The following is a 23,965-nucleotide window of genomic DNA, read 5'->3' as shown; positions in this document are numbered from 1 at the left end:
AAGAACAGCATTTCTGCACTAGCCCTATCTCTTGTAGCAGGCTTGTTTATGCTGACGCAGTTTCCGGAGAAAACTACCCTGCGTTAAAGGTTTCATGGAAAAAGGGTTTGACCGCCCTAGTCTATACATACTTGCAGTAACTGGGCAAGCAAATGTGCTTTGAATCGCCCCATACTTGTAAACTTCTGAGATTTTACTAGGAGGAACATAATTCAATAGCTTATGAAATGTTGGTTAGTCCGCTCGAATTCACGCTCTAATCTACATAGAAATATATTTTTATTTTATTCAAAAAATATACATTATGAAGTTCACTCCAATAACAATGTATATGTACAGTATTACAATAGAAAATTTAAATAAAAATGCATTTAAAAGTGATCTGTACACTATATATAAACACAGAATTTTTGAAACTATTTGATGAATAAACCTTGCAAAAAATGCCAATTATTTTATTTATGCAGAAATTGCTCCTAAATTCGAATTGCTAACCCGAGGTTTCACAGTTTGAATGAAATTTATGAAGCGGACCTAGTTGCAACTTGTTCAGCAAAATTGAAGCTCTAATTCTTTTTTTTTTTTTTTTTTTCAAAACTTCCTTATTCCGACCGGAAGATTTTGGTCTCGGCTTAATTGAATGCCAAAGATAGCCCCTACTGTGTATTAGGTTTTTGAAATAGACTTTTTACAATACCCATCTGTCCGAATACTTATGGTCATATAGTGTATATATCAGTGCCTTGCTAGAAAAGAAGACTTAAGTTCCTCTCGGTTAAGTTAAGTGTGTTAAGCGCCACAGCAACGAAGGCAATGAAATATCGGTATATTGTGTCTGTGATTGAGTGTATTCTTTTGTCTGTTTACTGTTTGCCAGATGAAAAACCGGAGTTTAAAGGAGAAAAAAATGAAACCCTGTCCTGAGACGGTATCTCAACCACGTTGCAAAAAAATGCCAGTGTTCTGAAAAGGCCAAGGAGTTTGAATCCTGTCATTAACGGGATTCAAACTGTGGCATTTTCTACCCGGTGTTGGTGGTGATTATAACCATTGTATTATCCCGTGATGTTTCGAAGGAATTACGTCCCAGCTTTTCTATTGGTGTGGATGTACAGCAACCATACGTTGATAAGTACAAAAAATATGGTGTACGATATAAGTGCCATAAGAAACTAGAGTCGCAATACATGGGTCCTACCGCGGTGATCCCCACCCTTTTTTAGAATGCGACCCATATTCATAATTCAGTTTGCTGCGTTATCCAATATGTTGTCCTATAAAAAAAAATACCGACATCCAGAAATAACTTCGGCTATTTATAACAGAACAACTCCACGAGTATGCAAAATTCACGTCATGCCTAGCTATGACACGTGGCGAACCGAGTCCTTAATTTCCTCTGAAAGAAATACAGAGGTTTGTAGCAAAGCGCTTCCATGACGTTAACACGCACACAATTGTATTTTTATCATGAAATATTTAAATTATTTCATTAAAATAACTATTAAACACTGCTATAAGGGCCTACAGGAGAAAATATACGATGATCATGATTCATATCCTTGGAGTCTCGTTATAGTTGTATGCAGCTCATGATCAATTTACATTGGAAGATATCCGAATATTCAAAATACCGAATGGGCCAAAGCACAGACACCGTCAAAACACCAATTGGTCACAATTGCAGTGATCTTTAGTCTCATGTCTCATACTTTAGTCTCATACCTCATATTGCAGGTATGGTGCTGTGCCACAGTTCTAAGCTTAGAAGGGGGCAAATTGAAAAGTAGCAAAAATTATGCAAGCTTCTAATGATATTCCACAGAATACATCCCTTGCAGAAATACAGAGAACCTTCCACCATCTTCTGCAAAAAGGCAAACTACGGCTGTGAATTTTGAAGACTTGGATATATATATATATATATATATATAAAACTGACAGATCACGCTTAAACGCCTTATTATAGTTGTATAGTGCAACTACTGTATAATAAAGTGAAACTGTCTTTCTGTTCAGGACAACTATAATTGCCCCTTTAAATCATCATAAAGGTTTCTTGGTAACTAGTGAGGACGTATGTTGCAGAGCTGGGAGTGATGAATCTGCACAGTGATTTGGAATGAGCAGAATGGGTTGGTTGAACAGAAATGAATCGTTAGCGCAAATCGGTCCCAGATATCCCGGTTCTTTGACAGCGGTGAAAATTCAACATCAAGTTGTTGAACTATCTGATTTGGGATGAACCTATTTATGAAATGAAGTTAATGATTATACACGTACTACAATGGGAAGGGATCTCTCTCTCTCTCTCTCTCTGATCCCAGAATGGTGGTTTCATGAGTGTTGTAATAGGGATAATAAGCGCTATCACAATTCATTTTAGGATAAGGTTCAATTTTTAAAAAAATTATAAAAAAACAATTTTAAAAAATAAGAAAAACACAACATCATCAGGATGGGAAAAAATAGATTGCACTAAAACTAGGGTAGAAAATTTTCTGTCCTATGTTATTTATAATAATAATCGATTGGTAATACATACAAGATTTCATCATGAAAACTTTACTTCATAAGTCATGAAACTAAAAAACTTCGCCAGGTTTGTTAAAATTATTAATGAACAGGTATATTTTACATAACAGTATCGTTTAGTTTTAAGTTGTTGTCATCGTTTGATAACATAACCTGCTCCTTTTTTGAGCATTTTTTGTTTCAAACCTGTTAGTAGTTGAAGTGCTCGGCATTTTGACTGTCGGTAATGTGAAATAAATCCAAAAGTTTCATATATTTATTGGTGATAAGTTGTCTGTACAGAGTTCCAATTACGCAACTCAAGAGTTAATATTATTCTGGTTTTTTTGTGATTGTTACTTTAGTTTTGTTCACTAGTGTAGTTATCGTTTGTAACTAGAAACATATTATTACAGAATAATTTAAGTTAACCATGCATGTCTGAAACGAAGTCTGAAATTCGTAAAGGGGAAAGATTCCCAACATTCTAACTTGGATGTTTTTTTTTTTATTAATATATTCACTTTATAAAGTTATATTCGCATTCTTTTAACACACACACAGTTCATGCATACTCCCAATTTATAAAATTGGGTGTTTATGCATTCGCATTCTATATTTAAGAACAGCTGTCTTAAAGCGGTATTGCTTAATACCTAAAATTAAAAACTCTACAGTTGAATAATTTGTAAAATAGTACTTAGAACACTTCCGTATGATACTCTCCAGAAATTAAAACGAAAAAAATCGAAAACTTATATTAGAGTAAAAAATAAATAATTAAAAATCAATTTAACGCAATAAAAAAATTAATTTTTAACTGCGTTAAATTGTTTTTAATTATTTTTTACTCTAATGTAAGTTTTCGATTTTTTCGTTTTAATTTCTGGAGAGTATCATACGGAAGTATTCTGCGTACTATATTGAGATAAACTCATTATTTTACAAATATTAATATCAACGTAGAACGTATTGAGTATCACAGCTCTGATTCATACTATCTAAACAGTTGAATAATGTAAATAAAGTATTTAAAACTGTAAATTTGAATACTTCTAAAATTTCGGTTTGTTTATTTTTGCATTTTATTTAATTCTCGTTCTTTCAATTAAATGAGAATCATTCGATACTTTCCACAGCAACTCATTAAACTAAGTTGGTACTCATACATTTAGTGAAACTACTAAGATTCCTACTGCATTTATAAAATTTTCGTTAACAGCATCGAAAATCTAAGATTCCTACTACATTTTCGTTAACAGCATCGAATACGCACAGAATACAAAGTTTTCTTTGAAGTATTCTGGCGCAATTCACTGGTTACACTCTTCTCTTTTAAATCTCTTCCTAATTCCAAAGAAAACAACTTTACCTAGATAATTTTCGTTCGTTTTCAGTTTTTAATATCCCGGAAGTTGGAAAAGATCTCCTATTTGGATATTGAGGTAACTCTCAGATTTATTAATACAGTTTATAAAAGGAGATAAATTGAGATTTTTATCTTTTAGATACTTTAGTTTTCAGTTTTTATACAAAAATTAATTTCCTTAAATTTGGTTATCAGGAACGCTTTTTCAAACATTTCAAATAGTTTATTTTATTAATAGTTTCATCATGCCAACTCTCATTTCTCATTAAAGGCTAGCCCGCATAAATGTATGACCGTGCTGTTAACTGGTAGTCTCTTGGAGTTGTAACTAAATGGAATGCTACTGGCCAACATAAATTCATCATTTGATTTAAGTTCACAAGACAACTGTCAGCAGCAAGATTATGTAAAGGTATGTATGTGTAGTTTATGTAAAAGGTATTTTCCCTTTGTTTTCTTTTTCATTCATTATATACTGTATCTTTTAGTAAGTTCATCCAAGAAAATGTCTCGGCATATTTACATTTACAGGCGTATATATGTATTTATTTGGATGTCTCAATTGTTTATGACAGGCATGAACCAGTTAAACAAGTATCTTGTTCCACCAGAATTTTGTCCACTTATTTATTGGATGTAATATCAGTCAAAAGGGTTCAGCTATACAAAGCTAAAAAGGTCTTAAATTTCATGATGCATATACAAATGCAGGTAGGACCTTGAGGTTCACAGGGATTATATTCCTTAAGATGCTTGCAAAAAGAAAATTTCTTTTTGCAAGCATCTTAACAGCGAGATCAAGGGCCTATGGGAAAAGAAATGTTACATCCTCAGTTAAGATTTTTTTTTATATCAGATATATATTTTAGTATTTTATCCATATTGGATGGCCACTGAGTAGGCCTAGTTAACTCACCCAAAAACCCTGTCAGCAATAAAAATTGCGCATTACGCTTAATGTATTACAAATGTATCACACCGTTGAGAACATTAATGTTTTGAGCATCATTGCACTCCAAGAAGATCCCATTGGACTGGAGAAGTGCTAATGTCACCCTCCAACTACAAAGGTGGTGACAAGGAGGAGTTGAGTAACTATGGGCCAATGAGTTCGATTTCTTTGATAGGGAAGATCATGGAATTTATGGCTAAGAATGCAACTGAGGACTATCTCAACAAGAATGGTATTCCCAATAGATTCCAGTGGATTTGTTAAGGGAGATTACAACAGATTTGACTGATCAGTCTGGTAAGTTACTGTGATGAAGTCATTAAACTGGTGACTGCAGGAAACAATTTTGACACTATCTAGACTTGTAAGGCTTTGCTACCATCTCTCATGGTAGCAAAGCTGGAAGAATTGAGTTTACTGGATTAATTGGGATTCTACGCTGGGTTGTGGGGCTGGCTAAAAATAGGAGACAGAAGGTTATCATAAACGAGAAGTCTTCATGGTGGACCAGTATAACAAGTGGGTTCCCTACTTTTTTAAAAGTTTTATAAAAAATGATGAGGGTGTCCAAGAGAAGCTGTCAAATTTTTCTGATGATTTAAAGATGGGAAGGGCGGTTAACAATTCGAGCCAAGCTATGATGCTTCAAAAAAAAAAAACACCAACTTGGATCGGTTGTACAAGTGGTCCTAAAATGTCAACTAAAGCTTAATGCCCCCAAATATAAGGTAATCCATTTGGGAAACAGATATCCTAGATAAGCTGGGAGGAAGTTGCTAAAATGGTTTAATACGAAAATGACTTAGATATTATGATTCAGTCCGACATGAAATTTTCCATGCAGTGAAAACAGGTGGCTAGGAAAACGCGTGGTGTCCTGTCAATGATTAATAGGACCACTGCTAGTACAGAGGACGCAATTCCTTCTTTATAGGGCGAAGGTTAGACTGCATTTCGAATGTTGTATTCAGGTTATACACTTGAAAACAGACACAGAATTTATAGATAGGGTTCAGAAAAGGGCAACCAGATCGGTGATGAGGGTAAATCGATGAGCATATGACAACGGATTAGAAAGTGTCAACTGAAAACTTGGTTAACAAAATCTAAAGGGACTGAGTAAAATGAATAAGAAAGGTCTGTCCTTCCTCGTAGGTGAGACAAGAACTCGGGTGGGGGACAAAATCTTGGGAAATAACAGAAGATTGTATCTCATGAAGTTCGCCTATGGTAGCAGGTTATCAAACAGTGGAATAAGTTGCTTCCCAATGTGATAAAGGCAAAGTCTGAATAAATTCGAATCGGGATTGGATGGTTACCTTGAGGGAATGGTATAAACATTATTAATATTTATAATGGTATGGTATAAATATTATTAATATTCTGTTTCATATTATTATTAGTTTTATATATTTTTTTCTGACTGATGCCAAAAAAGTTCATTTTGCCTTACTAATACTAATAACAGAAGCTGAAATCTGCAACCAAATCCCCTAGTATGAAGCTTGCAATCAAAGTATTTCTCTAGACTCCAATGGAAATATCAAGTTTTAGATTAATGAAAACTTCGACTTTGCTCTATTATTTGGTACATACATGTAATTAATCTTAAAATTAAGATATTAATACTGTTTAGAATTTCTTTAAGTGACTATTATCTGCATTAGAAACTTGAAACGCGGTTCTTCGAAAAAATAGACTAACACCTGGAAAGAGAGGATAAAATAGAAATTATATAAAAACTCTTTAAATAATTACTTAAAGCTCTTGGGTAAATTTTTCATTCAGTTTATGCCCAATTCAGTCAGTATAATATAGTGCACCAAGGATCTTCCTAGCCAGTCGCCCCATTCAGCAATATTCTATTTCTTAAGAGCTAGGATGAAATAGAATTATGCATCTATGGAAAGATGTTACAATTTGTTGAGTTTTAAACATTTCTTTTGCAGAGTTTGTTCCCTTTTTTTCTAAATACAAGCAATTCATATTCTTTCAGACGGTCTGACAAAAAAAAAAAAAATCACTGTTTTGGTCTGTTAATATCTGTATTTGATCCACTGTTAGCTTAAACAGTACAAAATTCATTCGTCGTAGTTATTCTAACGCTGAGATTGGCATTTATACAAAAAAATGTTCCGATAAATGTGCTTAAACTGAATTCTTAAGGTGTACTTTAGAGAGTCCCTTTTTGGTCACCAAAACATGTCAAGTTTTATAAAATAAGACTAGATATCACAACGATCGTAGATCCTGTAATCTTCAGTTAACTTGTTTTAAAATTTACATTTGAATGTTGCTGTCACTTTCGATTAATTTTTCACTACCTTAATTTATTGGTTAATTGCAATACTTGCCACAATAATTATAATTTTTGTCACCATCAGGTACCGAAATCTCTGCTAGTTTTTAAGTCACATAAACGACTACCACATTTTATCAGGATATCAACGTCTATTGTAAGACAAGTATTAATGAACATAAGTGTGTATGTGTCAGCGGTACCAGTGGTCCCCACTAAACCGCGTAAAAGTGTCACTGTGAAGTAGCAAAATCTGCCAAGGCCAGTTGAGGGTGGAGTATCTTGAATATAGTGTTGTTCGCTTTTTCATCTGGTCACTTAGTTATTGGATGACCGCCCCCTCACCAGGAAGGGGCATTCCAACATCCGTCCACGTCACGAGGAGCCGGGCCAAGTCGGTAGAGGAACGCCTGTCAGGGTCTACCTCCTGCCAAGGAAGGAGGGAGACGACCCAAGAAATGAAGTAAGGATAGAGGGAAAGGGATAAAAAGTATTAAGAAATAGTGGGAATCATGGGGAAAGGGTCCCTGAGGCGAGCAGGAGATCAGACGGCGCTAGTGGAACACCCTTGAGAAGGGCGAGTAAGAACAGCAAGAGTGAAAGTTGATGACAGACAGAAATAGGAGTGAGCGTCGAGAGATCGACAGAGAAGCCACTCCTTCCCAAAAGAGGGAGAGTACAGGCAAATAGAGGGGCCTGCACAGAGACATCTCACAACATAATGGCGTCAGCGATGAAATCCTACCCCAAAGGGTTTGCAATGATCTCGAGCTTTCATGCTTGATTGTGGAAGAGACTGGGTTCGGGGGTAGCCCAGATGAGCGGGCTAGTAAGGAGCCGGTGGAATGGCAAGTATGGATGCAGTGGCCAGAAAGTAGTCTTCGCTTGAAGAGAGCTGTACAAAAATTGTACTAAGGCGCTAAAAGCTTCCTTGTTTAAAATCAGGGAATGGATGGAATTAAGATCTGGAAGGGTGGTCTGTAAGACAGACCATTAAGACAAGTATTGTTTTAATATTCCGATTATTATGCTAGTCGTGCTCGTGATCACCAGAAGTTTTGGAATATGATGCTGACATGGCGGTGTTGGCAGCCGTAGTCGAGTGTTTAAACGCGAGGATACAATAGTAAACGCGTTTGAGTTTACCGTGGTTCAAGCTCTCGTTACTGCTAAATACGGTGCCGTCTTGTCTTTTATGTATCTTGTTTTTTTGTTAGTTGTTGGCGCATCGGCTTCTGTGACCATAATGCACCTCCCAAAGTTTTTGCACTACTGTGATCCAAGCCCGAGGCGGGATTCGAACCCTCGACCTTTGGGTTGCCAGAGTATTTATCTTGTAAACTCTTAACCCAGTATGGTAATGTAGAGCATAGAGTAAACATTTTAAACTAAATGGAAATATCCCGCGAAGTAAACGACATTTAAGGTCATGGAAAGGTGGTTAGCATTGAACATTGTACAACAAAATATTACCAAACTGCTTTCAGTTCTGGGACTTAATGAATTACACGGTAAACGTAAAAAAAAAAAAGATTTTTTATATCTAAATCACATTTCCCAACTAGTTCTCGCTGAATATTCCATCATGTGTTCAAGAATAGTTTTCGTTTAATGTACACTGTTATTTTAAAATTTCTTGTTTTATTAATTAAAACCAAATATTCTAATTTGTATTTTGTCTAATGATAACTAGGGAATTTCTTCTCCAGTTTCCGAAAATACCTTTCATTTATTTAGTCTCACAATGAACGTTATCTCCTCCAACAGCAGACGTGCTTTCATTTCTTTAATTCTTCTTAAATGGTACTCAATCATATTCATCTTGAGGAACTGAAATCTGTTCAATCAATTATTTTCAAGCATATTCTCAGTCCCCCTTAATTTATTTATATATATATTAAGGTCATCGTGAGGAATTGTATGAAAATTGCATTAAAAAAATTAAAATTAGGTTTCTCACTGGTGGATTCATTCCTTTTAATTCGATGCAAGGTTATTTGACACTTCCACTAAATACGCAGGCTAACCGAAGCGCGGAACAGAACACCCTGTTCCTCTTTTTGATAGACATGAATTTCTTCAATCAAGCTGTCATCACGTACGTCAAGATTAGAGAACGTACGTCGCTGTCATTTGCATAATTGCAATGCGGAATATAATAGAATGAAACCTTTTCTTTTAAAAAGAAGTTAAAATTAAGATTCGCCCTAAATAACGTTTACTGTATGATTCTGAAGTTTACTGAATGCCGGTAGCCATCTTCAAGTGGGGGGAGGGTTGCCGGCCTTCAGCTTCCGGCAAAGAGGCTCGATAAAAATGAAAAAAATCCTCGGTATGTTAATTACTTAGTTATACCAAACAACTGTGTATAATTCAACACAACTACATGAAATTGGTATGAAATAAAATACTCTCACTTAAAACAGTGGAAAGTGAAAACAAGTGTTTGAAGTGTCATTGTAATTTAAATTTTAGAAAGCTCTTCAATTTGATTTCGCTAAGATGAAATTGCTATTGTCCGGCCACAAAAAGCTTACGAATAAAGAACCGACGAGGACCCTCGAATAATAACTTTCTCGAGAGAGTAATAGTATTAAGAAAAATGTTTAAATCTCGCAACTTTAATTTACTTAAAGAGCGTCCAACTTGACCGTCTGTTTGAGAACGGAAACATCTTTTCCGCTCTGGTGACTCGCAATTTGTGGGAACAAATCCGAAAGTAGCACATCCGTTGAAATGCTGTCACAACAACGATTCTGAAGTGATTCTATTGTTTCTGTTGCCCCGAGGCATTATATTCTTTCTGAAAGGCAAGAAAATCATTCCTCAACCGGAACATTGCTTCAACGGACCAAAAGGATGCCGCTTAAAGTTATTTTTACCTCAATAAATTCTCTCAAAATTTGAAATTTCTTTCAATGTGTGTACACACACACACACTACAACGAATCTTTGCACACTGAGTAAAAATATAGCATCATCATATCGTAGCGAAATTGCTAAACAGCCTTTGGTAAATCATGCAAGCAGACAAATCACATTCAGTCCATGTTATCATACAGAGACTACGAGAAGATATAACGCAGATTTTTAACTTAAGCGAATAAATGCAAACACTTCTTTCGGCAAATGTATTCTGCATTTTTGTCGCTGTAGAAAGAAACAACAAAAAAGGTTATTTATCATATTCAGAACAACATACGGAATCTCGCATTTACGTATTGACATTCATTACTTTGTTTTTTGGGTTCTTATCATCTCATTCCAATGAGCTCCTGCTCCATATTAGTGTGAAATACTGCATAACTTTTGTTACAAATCTGGCCTAGTTTCCGCTGCTATTTAGTCTATACGTATAAATGGTTCTGTTGAGCTTCCAGGAATTACTTAAATGCTTTAGGGTTTGTTTTTTTTTATTATATACTGTATATAAATTATATCGGAGCAGGGTTCGAGTTTGCAGATTCTTGCAAACGAGGCCGAGTTTTCGATATTAAGGCTTGGGCTTATGTTCAGCTGAGAAACAAATACCATTATCTAGAGTCTGCTAATATCTTTATAAATTTTATAGTTTTGCCTGAAAAGGCAAAGCGACGATCAATTTAAAATCCGAAATCACTGCAATGACTGCTATTTCTCATCAGGTGGGGATGGTGGGTTTCTATTAGCGAAAGTATGCTGAACTGTTAATAATCCCCTCCCCCACAATCGTATAGTATTATACTGCATGGAGCAAACGCATCCCAAGTTCTAGGAGTTGAAAAGTACATATAACGGTGGTTGTGTTTAGATGGAAGTTGCTTCCACACACTACTTAGTATTCAATTACATAAAATGCATTACGTGTAGTTCTGCATACATTCGTTAATTGAACCAGCCACCAGCTGATGAGAAGACAGTAAGCTTCGAAACAGCTGTTCTGACAGTGTCTCAGATTTTTAAGTTTATAGAAGATTTACCTGTTCAGGTTCTGTACACAATTTACAAAGACCTCTAGCAGAACAGTGGCTAATGGTGTTTGTCTATATTCAACATGAGCCCAAATCTTAATGCAGATCGATCTTTAGTGGGAGCAAAAGAATTCTCATGATCCCACACAGTTAAGGCGTATGAATTTTAATTTCAATTACTGATTTGACATATTCTCCTTCAATCTTATAGTACTGAACAAACTTTAGTTTTGCATTCCTATGCGTGTTAAATGCAACTTGATTTGAGAAGTACAGTCAACAACAAAACCTATAAATTTGTTGAAGGCATGTGTCTTCATCTTTAGCCTACCCTTTCACACTCCCACCTCTTTCCCCTGCTTATCCCTCATTGGTCAACTGACTTACGTGGAACATGTTTCTAATGAAGGAACCCTTTCTTCGAACGGCAAGGAACATGTCAGATTGTTTTGAAGTTGGTAAATCTCTTTACTTATCTTTCGATACGCATGAGGTAACTAACTTCTCTAGATGTTAATGTATGTTTAGTGGTACTCGATAATGTTTCTTATTAGCATGACGGTATCTGCAGGTTCTGCGTTATTGGAACGAGAGCAGTGCGTGAGAATTCTGCGGTGCAATTTAAATATTTACCACGTTCAATTCCACCAACTGTTTAAAATTAATAAATAATATCAAAACTTAAATGTTAGAGCAAGTCAAATTGGACTAAGCATCCGAATTTAAATAACTTTAAGAAATTATTACAATTTCTTAAAGTTATTTAAGAAATACATAGGTCAATTAACCATTTCAGGTACAGCATGTACGTTACGTAATTGTAATTAATTGCTTCAGCTAATTTTTCCTTCGAGGAGTCCTTTTTGTAAAAACTGTAAAAATCATTTTTTTTTTTTACACAGCAAAGATAAAAAGGAAGTGCAGAAAGTATAATAACAGGTTGAGAAAAAGAGAATGAGGCAAGAGAGGTATTACTATGGAAACAACGTGGTTTTAAAGTAATGAATTTGAGAATGGTCCAGGACAGAATGCAATTGAAGATGGAAGATTATTAAACATGAAATGCTTTTCTAAAAAGAAAAAGTGGATATACAGGGGATTTATATGGAAAAATGTAAGAGAAGGTTGAGATTGAGGATGAATATGGGTTGAATGGGGGTGAACCGGGTCCAATAATAATGGAGATAGCTGGAGTCGCATTAAAAAAAATGAAGGAAAATGCATTTGATTTCAATGGAAAGCAATGGGAAGTGTAAGGGACTAACAAATATACGTATACAGGTATATGAGAAGGAAAAATGGACAGAGAATTCTATGACTACACTAAGATTCCAATACAGAAGTAAAAAAGAATGATCAAGTAGATTTCAGAACTAATTTGCTATTGTATGTAACAAAAGTGAATTTGAGGATCATGAACAGAAGATGTAAGAAAAGAATGATAAGAAAGAAACAATGCGGGTTCCAGAATGGAAAAGGAATGTGATAAAAAGTGCTGATTTTAAGAGGATCGATAGATGAACAGCAATAAGATCAACATACGAAGAAAACAGAAATAAGCAGGGGGCGAGATAAGATATTAAACAACGTTGGAGACGAAGGTATTGTTGCTTTCCAACATCGTTTAATAAGTATATATATGTAGTGGTAATCGCAAGAGAGATCATGGAAAGAGTGATGGAGGAGAGTGTAATGATAACGGTAAAATTGAACGGATAGCGAGATTTTGCACATGACATGGCGCTGATTATATACAGAAGTTTCGTTTCAGATTTGTTGCGGAGGCTTGAAGATATGGAGCGAGAATAAATTTTTGGTATGAAGAAATGAAAAGAAATAACTATTAAAATGGATGGCATATTTTGGCGGTCTGCTAAAAACTGATGGAAGAAGTTAGGAAATTTGAACAGGAATTGCAATGGCTAAGGTAATATAGAGGGCAAGCAGATATTTACAGGGAGAATGGATATTAAGCTAAAGAAAAAGTTAATTAAATGCTAATTATTTAATCATGTTTTATTGAGCTCACGTGGTGGAGGAAGCTATAAGGAGAATTGAAACTTTTGACATGTGGTGGAGGCTCTTGAAAGGGCGAGATGGATATATAGGGTTAGAAATGAGAAATTATTAAGGATGGGGCAGGAAAGGAAAAAAATTTAACTGTGATTACTCTGTCTCTCTAAAATACAGCACTAAGAAAGTTTCTGAATAGAGAATTAATTAGAAAAATATTCATCTTGAAAATATATATATTTATTCTAATTTCTATATAGATTGGAATGGTTATTAGTGGTTCCACATAATTTTTGACAAAAAGCTAGGACGAGTTTGGATTTAATGAGTGTGGAATTTTATCCAGACATGATGGGAGGAAGTTAATGCCCGAGTTTATCAATCATTTTCGGCGGACTGCAGAGATTATGCAGAATTTGTGGGGTAAATTCTTTTCTTAGCACGACCTGCACTTTAAGGGATGTGTGTGCATTTCTAAGGACAGGATACCCTTGAATAGGATACAGTTCAATAGAATGGGGGTGCTATTAATATAAGGCAGGTTAGCTGTTTCGAAAATTTAGCCTTTGGGGCGGGCTACGCTATGACTACATTAACTAATGGTAGTTAAAAGGAGAAGTAGATTAGATTCTTGCAGTTTCAAACCGTTATGTTGGGACATATTGACTTGGAAATTAGTAAAGTGCCTACTGGTAGTTCTTATAACACTAATATAGAAAGAACTGGGACTATTAGAAAGTTGTGTAAAGTGCTAAAATTCGCCTAATATTTAACTAGAAAATCCTTCAAGAAAACATTCCCGTACTTGTGATGCGCTAGTCAAAATTAACATAAACGTGATTCTCACGTATTTGCATACTAACTAGGGATGTAATTAATAAATTGGATGAATTCGAGGTGCTAATTAAGTCAATAAATACTGATATAATAGAAATATTAGAAACCTGGTGACATTTTGACCTATGAATATGGCGAATATAATATTTAGACATGGCCGAAGGGGGGGGGGAATCAAGCTGCAAACCATATACGTCGATTCGGGAGTCTGGTCTATAATATATTCATATTTTTTATCTAATTCCATTACCATTGGGGGGAAAAACAACAGGAGTATATTACAGACCAGGTGAGTCACAAAATTGTCACTTGTTTGATATTCTGATTAGATTTAAAGCTAAAATATCTATGAAAATTCTAATAGAGCATTTTTATTTATATAATTCTAAAATAAGGAGCAGTCAACTTATTATATATTTCTTAAATTATTTTTGCGTTACGTTGCCAGTTCAATCTCGCCAATATCAACACATCAATGACTGCTGAGATCGCGCATGACTGATGGCCATTTTAATGACTTGTGAAAGTATAGCTCTCGCTCGCTCGCTCGCTCTCTCTCTCTCTCTCTCACACACACACACACACTCACTCACTCACTACGATGTGCTAATGAAATTTTGAAAACAATATTTTAAAATTTCGAGGCCTCCCAAATAGTGGGTTCCCTAGGGAAGGTGTGCTAAGGATGAATAGAAACTAGGTGCGTGCCTAGGGACCTGTTTCTAGCACACTGGGGAAGAAACGGGTATTCTTATTAAGAAAGACTTTAGGTGTGCAAAATAGTGTTTGGAAACCAGGGGCATCTTCCGGGTGTCATGGTCAAGCTGTGAAGACTTTATAAGAGTTCGGTAAGCTATACGCTCAGGGCATCATTACTCTTAGTCAAGCCCCAAAGCACTAGGCGCGTAAATTAAGTAATTAAGAAATAAACAAATGTAAACTAAGAGGGGGATAATAATTGTAGAACATATGGCTGAAACGTTTTTAGTCAAAGTGTGATTGACGTTTTGGATTAAACTTCCACCCACTCTTGTGGAGCATAGCTAAATTTAAAGTGGGATTGGACAAATTGAAAGAAATGGTGAAATAAATTGAGATGGGCGATGCTCTTTTTTTGGGGGGGGGGGGCAGATGAGAGAGAGAGAGAGAGAGATAATCTTTATTACCCTTCACGGCCATAAAGCCAGGGGCTTACAGTTTCCCAAACTTCCGGGAAAATTGAACAATTATTTACAAAACGGTAATTTTACAAAGAAAACATTATAATACAAAGGAGAGAACTCCTTACGAGAGTTAATCTGATTGAGCTGGCTTAACATCGAGATAAGAGCACCAGCTCAATCAGACAGGAACAGATGCAAGGTACACATCAGTCATTGCTGATGAGTCCTACTCGTCATAATTTTTTTCCGGTAAGTCCGGTCAGCAGCGAATTTGTTGAGGTCGGCGTCCAGTGCCTGGGTTTGCTTGAGCATCTGCTGAGGAAGGAACCTGTCCGAGAGATGGAGTCGTGCTGAATGCGAGTAGAGCTCGGGATTGGCCCTAAGGGCAGCAGGGGGGATCCTCCAGCCACAGGTATCCCAGAATGAAGGTGTTGCCATTATGCCTGTTATCATCTTGACTGTTGCTAGGAGGCGTTGGTCGTCGACTAAGGTGGGAAGCCGTGGAATTCCGAGAGAGTTGGCAAGCTGCGTGGTACGAATCTGAGCTGGAAGGTTGTGCTTCCTGTTGGCCCACTTTAGGAGCCAGAATTCTGTGGCAAAGAGTGGTTTCTTTATTGACGGTGCCGCTGACGCCCAAATTTCAGCAGCATAGAGTAAAGGTGGAAAGATAACTGTTCTTATGTACCTCACAGTTATCTTTTTATCTGTGATATGAAGGAGATGTTGTTTTGCTATCCACCGGAGTCTTGAAGCACGTGTGAGGAGCATGTCGATGTGGGCGTTGAATCGAAGTTTTGGGTCGAATACAACGCCCAGATCACGATGGCTGGACACAATTGGGATGAGGGTGTTGCCGACCGAAGGCTGGAGAGAAGAAGGCGTTTGCTTCAATGAATACACCATGAATTTGGACTTAGCAGGATTGATCTTGAGCCCAAACTGGCAGAGGTAAGATGTGACTGTGGTGAGAGTGTTGTTAATTTCCACTTTTACCAGATCTAGGTCTTGACCTGGGATGATGGGAGTGAGTATCTTGATATCGTCCGCATAGCTCAGTAGACATCGAGAATGTGCAACCAGTGGGAATGCTATATACGAGCTTAATTCCTACGTCATTTTACCAATATATATATATATATATATATATATATATATATATATAAGTGATAAATATCCTCTGTGGTAGACATCTTTAATCATGCACACTTCAACATGTTAGTGTGTCATGCACATGACAATAACGGGTACGTGACAATGTTAAATACCCTTTACTTTTCCTCTACTTCCTTCAAAAAAGGCATTATCTCTGTTTTAGATAATACGCATGCTTCAAGTCATGCCAACAACCAAGTATCATTGTGGATCTCCCCTCTGTTAGCTACCTTAGTATATATGAGTAAAATGCCTATTGTCTTCACCCTGTCCGTCCGTCTGACTATCCGTAATAACTCGACCACCATTGGATGCATTTTCATGAAATTTTATACTTGGCTCTTTTAGAAAGATTTGTCGAGTAATTTTAAATTTCATTAAAAATCAGACCAATTGAAATCCGGCAATTATTTCTCTTTTTTCCCCCATACATATCCATATACTCTATATTTAGTTGAAGCACTGGATATGTTTATTGCCGTGCTCCGATTGGAAGAATGAATAGGCAATATGGCGGATGCGCAGAAACGAAACGTTCTTGATTCGCGCATGAAAGTCGTTCTTTTTTTCTTTTTGTTAGTTTATTAAACACATAATCATGAATTCTTATATTAATCACAGCAGAAACAAATGCATGTTATATTTCAATTGTTATTAAAATACAGGAAGAAATAAGTCAACCACATTACAAAAGCATTGACAGTATACTACGATTGTTTAATTTATTAAATCACAGAACTTGAAATAAGTGTTGCATTTCTCTTTGTATTAAAGTACATATTACCAAACGGAGTGAATATTACGTTGGAAGGAATATGCAATGAAGCGTAAACAATTATTAGTTTATCAATTAGTAATTATTTGATTAACAAAAATTAGTTATGTACTTTTCACTTCTATTAAATCACAGAAAAAGCAAAAAAATCCAATTAACTTCAAGAAAAAAAAATTAACGCGGAATGCACTGTGTACATTAGCTAACTTGTTTTTGTTTAGCCTCCATGTTTAAACTTCATGGACTTAGATCTCTTATGCTCCTCTGAGCCATCTTGATAATAAAAAACAACATAAAAAATGTTTTATATTGTGTTTACATCTGAGCAGATTATTTGCATGTTGTGGACTTTAAACGGAGACCTCTCCGAATACAATATTGGATTTATTTTGACGATGATTATTTTCTAGTGATATCGAAATGTCAGCAGCTGCTGGAACATCTCGTTCCCCTCATTAAATGTAAACCTCATTCTATGACCTGCTGTTAATTAAACAGTGTCATCAAACTCTTTATGCTTGAGATAATGACTGGCAATAGCGACAATTACACTCCATTTCCTGTTCACATATTAGCATGACTAATCTTATATACACTAGATCTCAAAAAAATTAACACATTATGCCCAATATAAAATGATGTGCCTTAACACTTTGTTTAGGACCATTATAAACTTGGATATGCCGGTTGATTTATTGCCCAAATCTAGCATATCTGTCAGGCTAGATTTAACTAGTTCACCAATGTTTATCTTTTATATCCGACTATTTGCTCAAGCAGAGATTTAGTGACTTTCTGGCATTCCCAGTTAGATTAAAGAGGTTTTTCTATAATCCCAATTGTATTTGTCAAACTAAAATGAAAAAGACCTGGGAGTAATTGTGCAGTTAGATATGAAGTTTTCTGAGCAATGCAAACAGGCTGCCAGGGCAGGTCATCGGGTTTTGTCAATGATATATAGGAATTTTGCTATCAGGGAGAAGGAGGTGATTATCCCTCTGTATAAGGCAATGGTCAGGCCATGCCTTGAGTACTGCGTACAGGTCTGGAGGCCTCATTTTAGGAAGGATGTAGATTTACTTGAGCGTGTACAGAGAAGGGCAACAAGATTGGTGAGGGGAATGAAGGGATCCTCTTACCAAGAGAGGCTTAAGTTCTGCAAATTGCAGTGGCTGGAGACTAGGCACCTGCGCGGTGATCTGATTGAGGTGTATAAGGCCTTGAATGGGTTGAGCACGCTGAATTCTGATGGGATCCTTCCACTTGTTCAGATTACGAACCTAAGGCAGCATAAATTCAAATTAAGAAAAGACAGATGTAGAATAGACGTGCGGAAATTTGCCTTTAGCCAGCGGGTGGTTAATTGCTGGAACAAACTTTCATCTGTCGATGTGGAAGTTGATAGGTTGAATAAATTTAAGGAGGAACTGGACAGGCATTTGGAGGGAATGGTGTGATTTTTTTTTTTTTTTTTTTTTGGCTGATGCTGCATAAGCTCATACACTTGCTTTCTTGCATCACATGCCACTACTACTACATAAATGCATTAATCAGACGCGTGGCACGCTGTTTGAGTAATAGCCAATAAACTACAGACGCATTCCATGTCTGGGCCGGGTTCTCACTATCATAATTTCTTTCCTTTTAACGTCATACTGGTTTTTAGAGGTAAGCAGCAGTTTTTGCTTTAGTTTCGGCTAATTTTAACTAAAAATGCAGTACTGTATTAGAAATTATTCTTCAGTTACTATGAAGAATCATTTTGGCTAATCTCTTATTTGCAAGGAGCAAACTCCGAAAACTAAGATTCGTAAAACAGATCGTAATACCAAGTATGCGAAACTAGTTATTGTATGAGTCATTATGTACTGCACTCAACTTTTATCTCTTATTTTCATGTCTAGAATTTCATGCAGGTAGAAATAAAAATTTATAGGTAGTGTTTGGATATTTTATATAAATTATTTACAATGTAGGTTGCAGTCAAAAATCATTTTCAATGCATGAGGAATCAGTCACAAGACGGACAACACCCTCCAACTGTTCCTGTGAAGAGCTTGTGGAGAGCACTCAGTTAACTTTAACTCCCACAGGTTGGTTATCTTGACTTGCAATTAAAAAGAGAAGCGCAGTTATCAGCGGAAAATGGACTAAAAGCTTCCGTTTGTCCGTCACTGATAATGTTAATGTAAATATTTGTGAAGCACAACAACGACCTGTGAAGCCACACCTGAATACTTAAACCTCAGCTCACTTCGATGCGACGAACACCTTGAAAAATATTGAGAAGGAGAGTTTTAAGTTACTTCATTTGAAACTCGATTTACTCATTATTAGAAGAATAATTTAATTGAAATTTCAGCTCTAGTTTACTCTTGAAATGTTTAATAATACAGCGAATCATTGTTCAACTGTTAGATTTTAAAGTTGACCAAAGCGATTATTCTCTTGAATTGCATTGAATATTCTCTTGTTGGCATCGACAAATGCCAGTATGTGATGATAAATGAAGTCTTATGGAGGCTAATATTAATTGCATTCAGTAGTTGAAATTACAGTTACTGGAAACTATCATTTCGTATATATATTTATTGTAATTTATCTTTGTTGATAATGTCTCCGAGGAAGTGTCAAGTCTATTTAAAGCTCAGTAGAGATTGTTCTGCTTCTCTCCGTCCTTGCAAATCTGGCTTATTACGTGCTCCTGTGTAGCAGATCGCGGAACTATTTCTTGGAAGAACGAAATAGCTACAGTTTCTTAGAGAGACACACAAAAGGTCAACTTTCAAATTTAAATATTACTAACATTCAATTTTCGGCTCATCACCCTCCGGCAGTGGATTTGCTGAAATGCTGTTCAGCCAATTAGAGTTTTTCGATGTAATTTTTTTTTTTTAACATTCTTTCATACCACTTAAGGAAAGGATCTTTCGCTGCCCACACTCCAGAGAGATAAGCAGCGAGTCTAATTCCTAAGTGTTTTCGTGTATTGGCTAACCTTCTTCCGGACTTGAGTGTGCTTAAACTAAACTATGGCATGATGTAATACGATATGGTCTGGAATAGAAGTATCAAGACATCCGCTCCGCCCGACAACCAGGGAGTGTAATGAAAGGCGCTCTTGTCTTCGTGACACTTAGTTTTACAAGTCATATTCTGAAAACTGCGCAACAGCAATATGGTACAGCTTTAAATTTCATAACTTTTCTTTTTACTTATTTACTATAGGACTGAAACTTTTTCTTCCAAGGAATTGCACGCAGAAAATGATCAATTAAAATCGGTGACGACGTCATTTAATGATTTCTATAATTGCAAAGTCATCGACTAGCTGCTTTGTAAATTGTTGAAATATCGTATTTCTCAATCTACTAATAAGCTTGATACCGTTCTACTGAAGAACAAAGACCCAACTGAATAAGCATGTTTCTACGCAATTAGTTTGTGCTTGAAGGTCTGGCCATGCAAAATCATTAGCCAACAGAGTTTGAGCTAGAAAAACAAAACGGCCCAAAACTCTTAAATTCACAGACATATCTATAACTAAAGGCAAATTGCACTTAAACAATTTACCGTATTTCTAGTTCATCCAGTGAAACTGTCTTTAGTAAATTAAATTCTCCAGTAAAATTTATAAAAATTAATGGAAACTCTTAATCAGACATTTTCCAGCTCAATAGAGGATTATCGGCTTCCTATATATCGAAGATACTGGTCATTAAGTCCCATGATGACCAGATGAGTTTGGGACTCGCGTACGAGCTGTAAAAAATAGTTTACACCTCCCTGGCTAAACTATTCTCTCAGCCTGACCCAGACCTCTACAAACGAGTGATAACCGACAAATCCTACTGTCACAAATCTCATAAAACCTACTCTAAAGGAAGACAAGAAATAAATTACCTTTGAAAATCCCAAACCGCCATATTTTAAATACAATGGAGGCGAATCACATGCTGGGAAGTCGAGCTCATCGGATTACCATAATTCAGATTCTAATAATAATAGTCGAAGATTTTCGTACTTATGTTGATTTTTGCTTTCTGATACAAGTTTCGTTGTCCTCCCCCCTCTTTCCATATCAAATGATGTAGCCAATTATGTACTATGGGAGAACAAGAAAGCGGATTTCCTTGTTCCCACACGAATGAAAATAACTCAAACGTACTTACCTGTAATGATTTTTATTGCGTTAAGAAAGACAACGCTATGTAACGAATAATGTTTTAAGAAAAGGAAAGAGAATATAAAATGAAAAACCAATGTTATATTGCGATTAACAGAAAGCAGGTATCAGTCTGTTTTTGAAGGGAGAATGAGACTGACTAGTAAACCATACTGCCAGTCTCACTGACATTTGATGACAATAACTTATTACAGCTGACAGTTAAACTGCTTTTTTTTTACTGGTAAAAGTAAATTCTCCTTATAATGACAATTATTTTTCGTCAGTAATGGCAGCAACACGTAAAAAGTAAAATTCGAAGATCACCTGCTTTCATCGTACAATTTCATTTATTACCAAACTTTTGCATTCATTAAAGTTCATTACAATTTCATAACAAACCTTTTATTATTACAAAAATAAAAACTGGTAATTGTCCTGTAAAGCATACTTTACAAGTAATTTCTTTTAAGAGTCCCCAATTTACATGTGTGCCGTTGTAGCGTACTATTATTTCTCGAATTTTGATTCATGCCCTCCGAATAGTGTCTCGGAAGTGGCTGACAATAACAATAAAAGTATTCCTAGTTAAACTACTCAACTTATCCTCATTTCCTAACACTTAATGCTAAAAGTGCCAAGATTTCATAAAGTAGTTTACATACCCTTTGGACACATAAGGGAGCACTAAAGTCTTTGCCTCCTTGAAGGCGAAAACCCCAAGGAGCGTTTTCGCCTCGAAACAACTTTAACGTCAACACCTGAGAGGTCATTTCGGACTAAACTCGTCGGCGTTCTCTATCTCGTACCTCTCCCGATCACCGTACTGAAGGCCAGTCAGTCCTTTCGCGAAGCGCAAAAGTTTTCAACTTGCGTGCTTCCTCCTAAGGCTCGCGGCCTTACTGATAACACCGCGCCGCCAACATTTCGCATGCACTGACTCACTAGCATACAGTGGTGTGTGCGCACTTGCGAGTGGGTGGAAATGCTAGAGAGAAGTTCCCGAGTAATCGAGTACTTTCCAGTGACGTCACATTTTTGAAGCATCGAAAGCGCAAAACAAAAAAAAAAATGATGTTTATAATTTTTGTGGATGCTGTCTGTGTCGTCATGAAACACGTGGACGAGCTGGTCAGCGGTTCAAGGACTTTTCTTCTCTTCCGCTGACGTCACCAAGAATGTGGTTAGTCTCCGTGAAAGGGGGGAGAAGAAAGGGAGAGGGATGCCCAGAGTTTGACAAGTGACTTTAAGGAAAACAGCGGTGGACGATAGGGGACAATTCGAGCCCTCAGACTGGTGCCAGCCGGTTCTGTTGTTCACATTAGCAGCCAGCCAGACAGGGAACCTTCGTTTGTTTTCTTAAACATCTTATCGACCTGACCTTTGAAACACATGCGAACAGGCTGCCAACGTTTCTGTTTGTAAAGTCTTTATTTAGAGCTCTAAGTTAACTTTTGTTTTCCACATAGGAGGAAATCTCTTTTCAAAGCATTTTGAGTTGTGTGCACAACTGCAACTCATGTACGCGCGCACACAGTTAGCGTCCATCCTTAAACTACATCATAATTTTTAGTTGATTCCCGGAATGAAAGTTCCAGGTTCTTTTCTCATGATGGTATATTGTTAAATGAGCCTGCAACTGTCCCATAAAAACTCTTAAGCTGATATTGTTGAAGAAGCTGAGTGTTTCAACATCTACATAACTTAAGAGTCACAATTCGTACAACTACATAACTTACACGTCATCATTCACATTTATGTTTGAACATTGCTCGTTATTATCGTGTTAATAATACCGACGTAAATATCTCAATTCTGTATTATTCTGTGATTCATACGAGCCAAAAACGGTAACCATATGTCTGTGACATAGTGAGGGTGAACGCGCCACGTGAGAATTCTCTATCTTCGTTATCACTGGGCCATGATAGTGACGTTGATCTCCGGAATGGAATGGCTCAAATCATTTGAGAAGCATACAGGTTATATATATGCAAACCCTACATTGGTACAGCGTTTTCAGATGGGAATTAACTCTTAGTAATGTGATGATATAATTTCAAACTGAAAATCAAATATTTATATGAAAAAAGAACTGTCCATCGATTCTTGTTTCTCAGTCGACAACGGCTGCCATGACAGGAGTGCGTGCATCCCATCATTAACTATTTATATTTATGCACACCTGTGGAAAAATACGTATTATCGCTGTCATCACCTCAAAAGTTTATGCCTATTATAGGACGTGACAAAACTTAGGAAACAGCTTCTAAGGATTTGTTATGTGGAGAATTTTACACGTACAGGAAACGTGAGAAGGAAATGGTAGACCGTTTTTTCCCTGTAACTTCAGAAAAGGTAGAGAGAAGAGGGCATTGTGTAGAAAATGGTGGAAAATCTGTCCCCCCCCCCAACAGAAATATTTTCTAATCTGAAAACGTTCCGTTTATCCATATACATACGAATAATCAGTCGTGACACTCGATATCGAAAAAATTCGTCACCTATGGCTGCGTTCATGTTCGCTTATCTCTTTCAGGGGGGATGTTTACCCTTTGAAGATGATATTTTGGATCACAAATAATTATACTCTTTACTGACCTGTTCTTGCATAATTTAGAGGGTTCAAAAGGTCAACGCGGCTTTTATATCACTTTCATAAACATTTAATGTCTGCTCATATTTATAATTTTGTTTCATTTTTATTTATTAAAAGAAAGTTTCCATTTTAGATTCCAGAAAATATTGTCATCTTACAAGTATGTGTTCGTGCAAT

The 23,965-nt window shown here is 36.3% G+C and overlaps 1 protein-coding gene across 4 annotated transcripts in view; it reads right to left on the bottom strand.

Moving 5' to 3' along the window:
* The window catches only part of LOC150081675 (LIM domain-binding protein 3-like), a 273,752-nt gene extending 251,575 nt beyond the window's left edge, over positions 1 to 22,177 (bottom strand). The window contains exon 1 of one of the 4 annotated variants that reach the window (XM_090378805.1): positions 21,855 to 22,177. In XM_090378805.1, coding sequence (XP_090234931.1) covers positions 21,855 to 21,962 — 108 coding nt within the window. In that variant the 5' untranslated portion in view covers positions 21,963 to 22,177. The remainder of the gene's footprint in view (positions 1 to 21,854) is intronic. The other 3 variants (XM_090378806.1, XM_090378803.1, XM_090378804.1) reach the window with 3 other exon arrangements.
* Positions 22,178 to 23,965: the final 1,788 nt, after the last annotated feature.

This window comes from Mastigoproctus giganteus, chromosome 8, assembly GCF_048544385.1.
Source record: "Mastigoproctus giganteus isolate SK-2022 chromosome 8, ASM4854438v1, whole genome shotgun sequence".
NCBI lineage: Eukaryota > Metazoa > Arthropoda > Arachnida > Uropygi > Thelyphonidae > Mastigoproctus > Mastigoproctus giganteus.
This window is presented reverse-complemented; position numbering and strand designations above follow the sequence as displayed.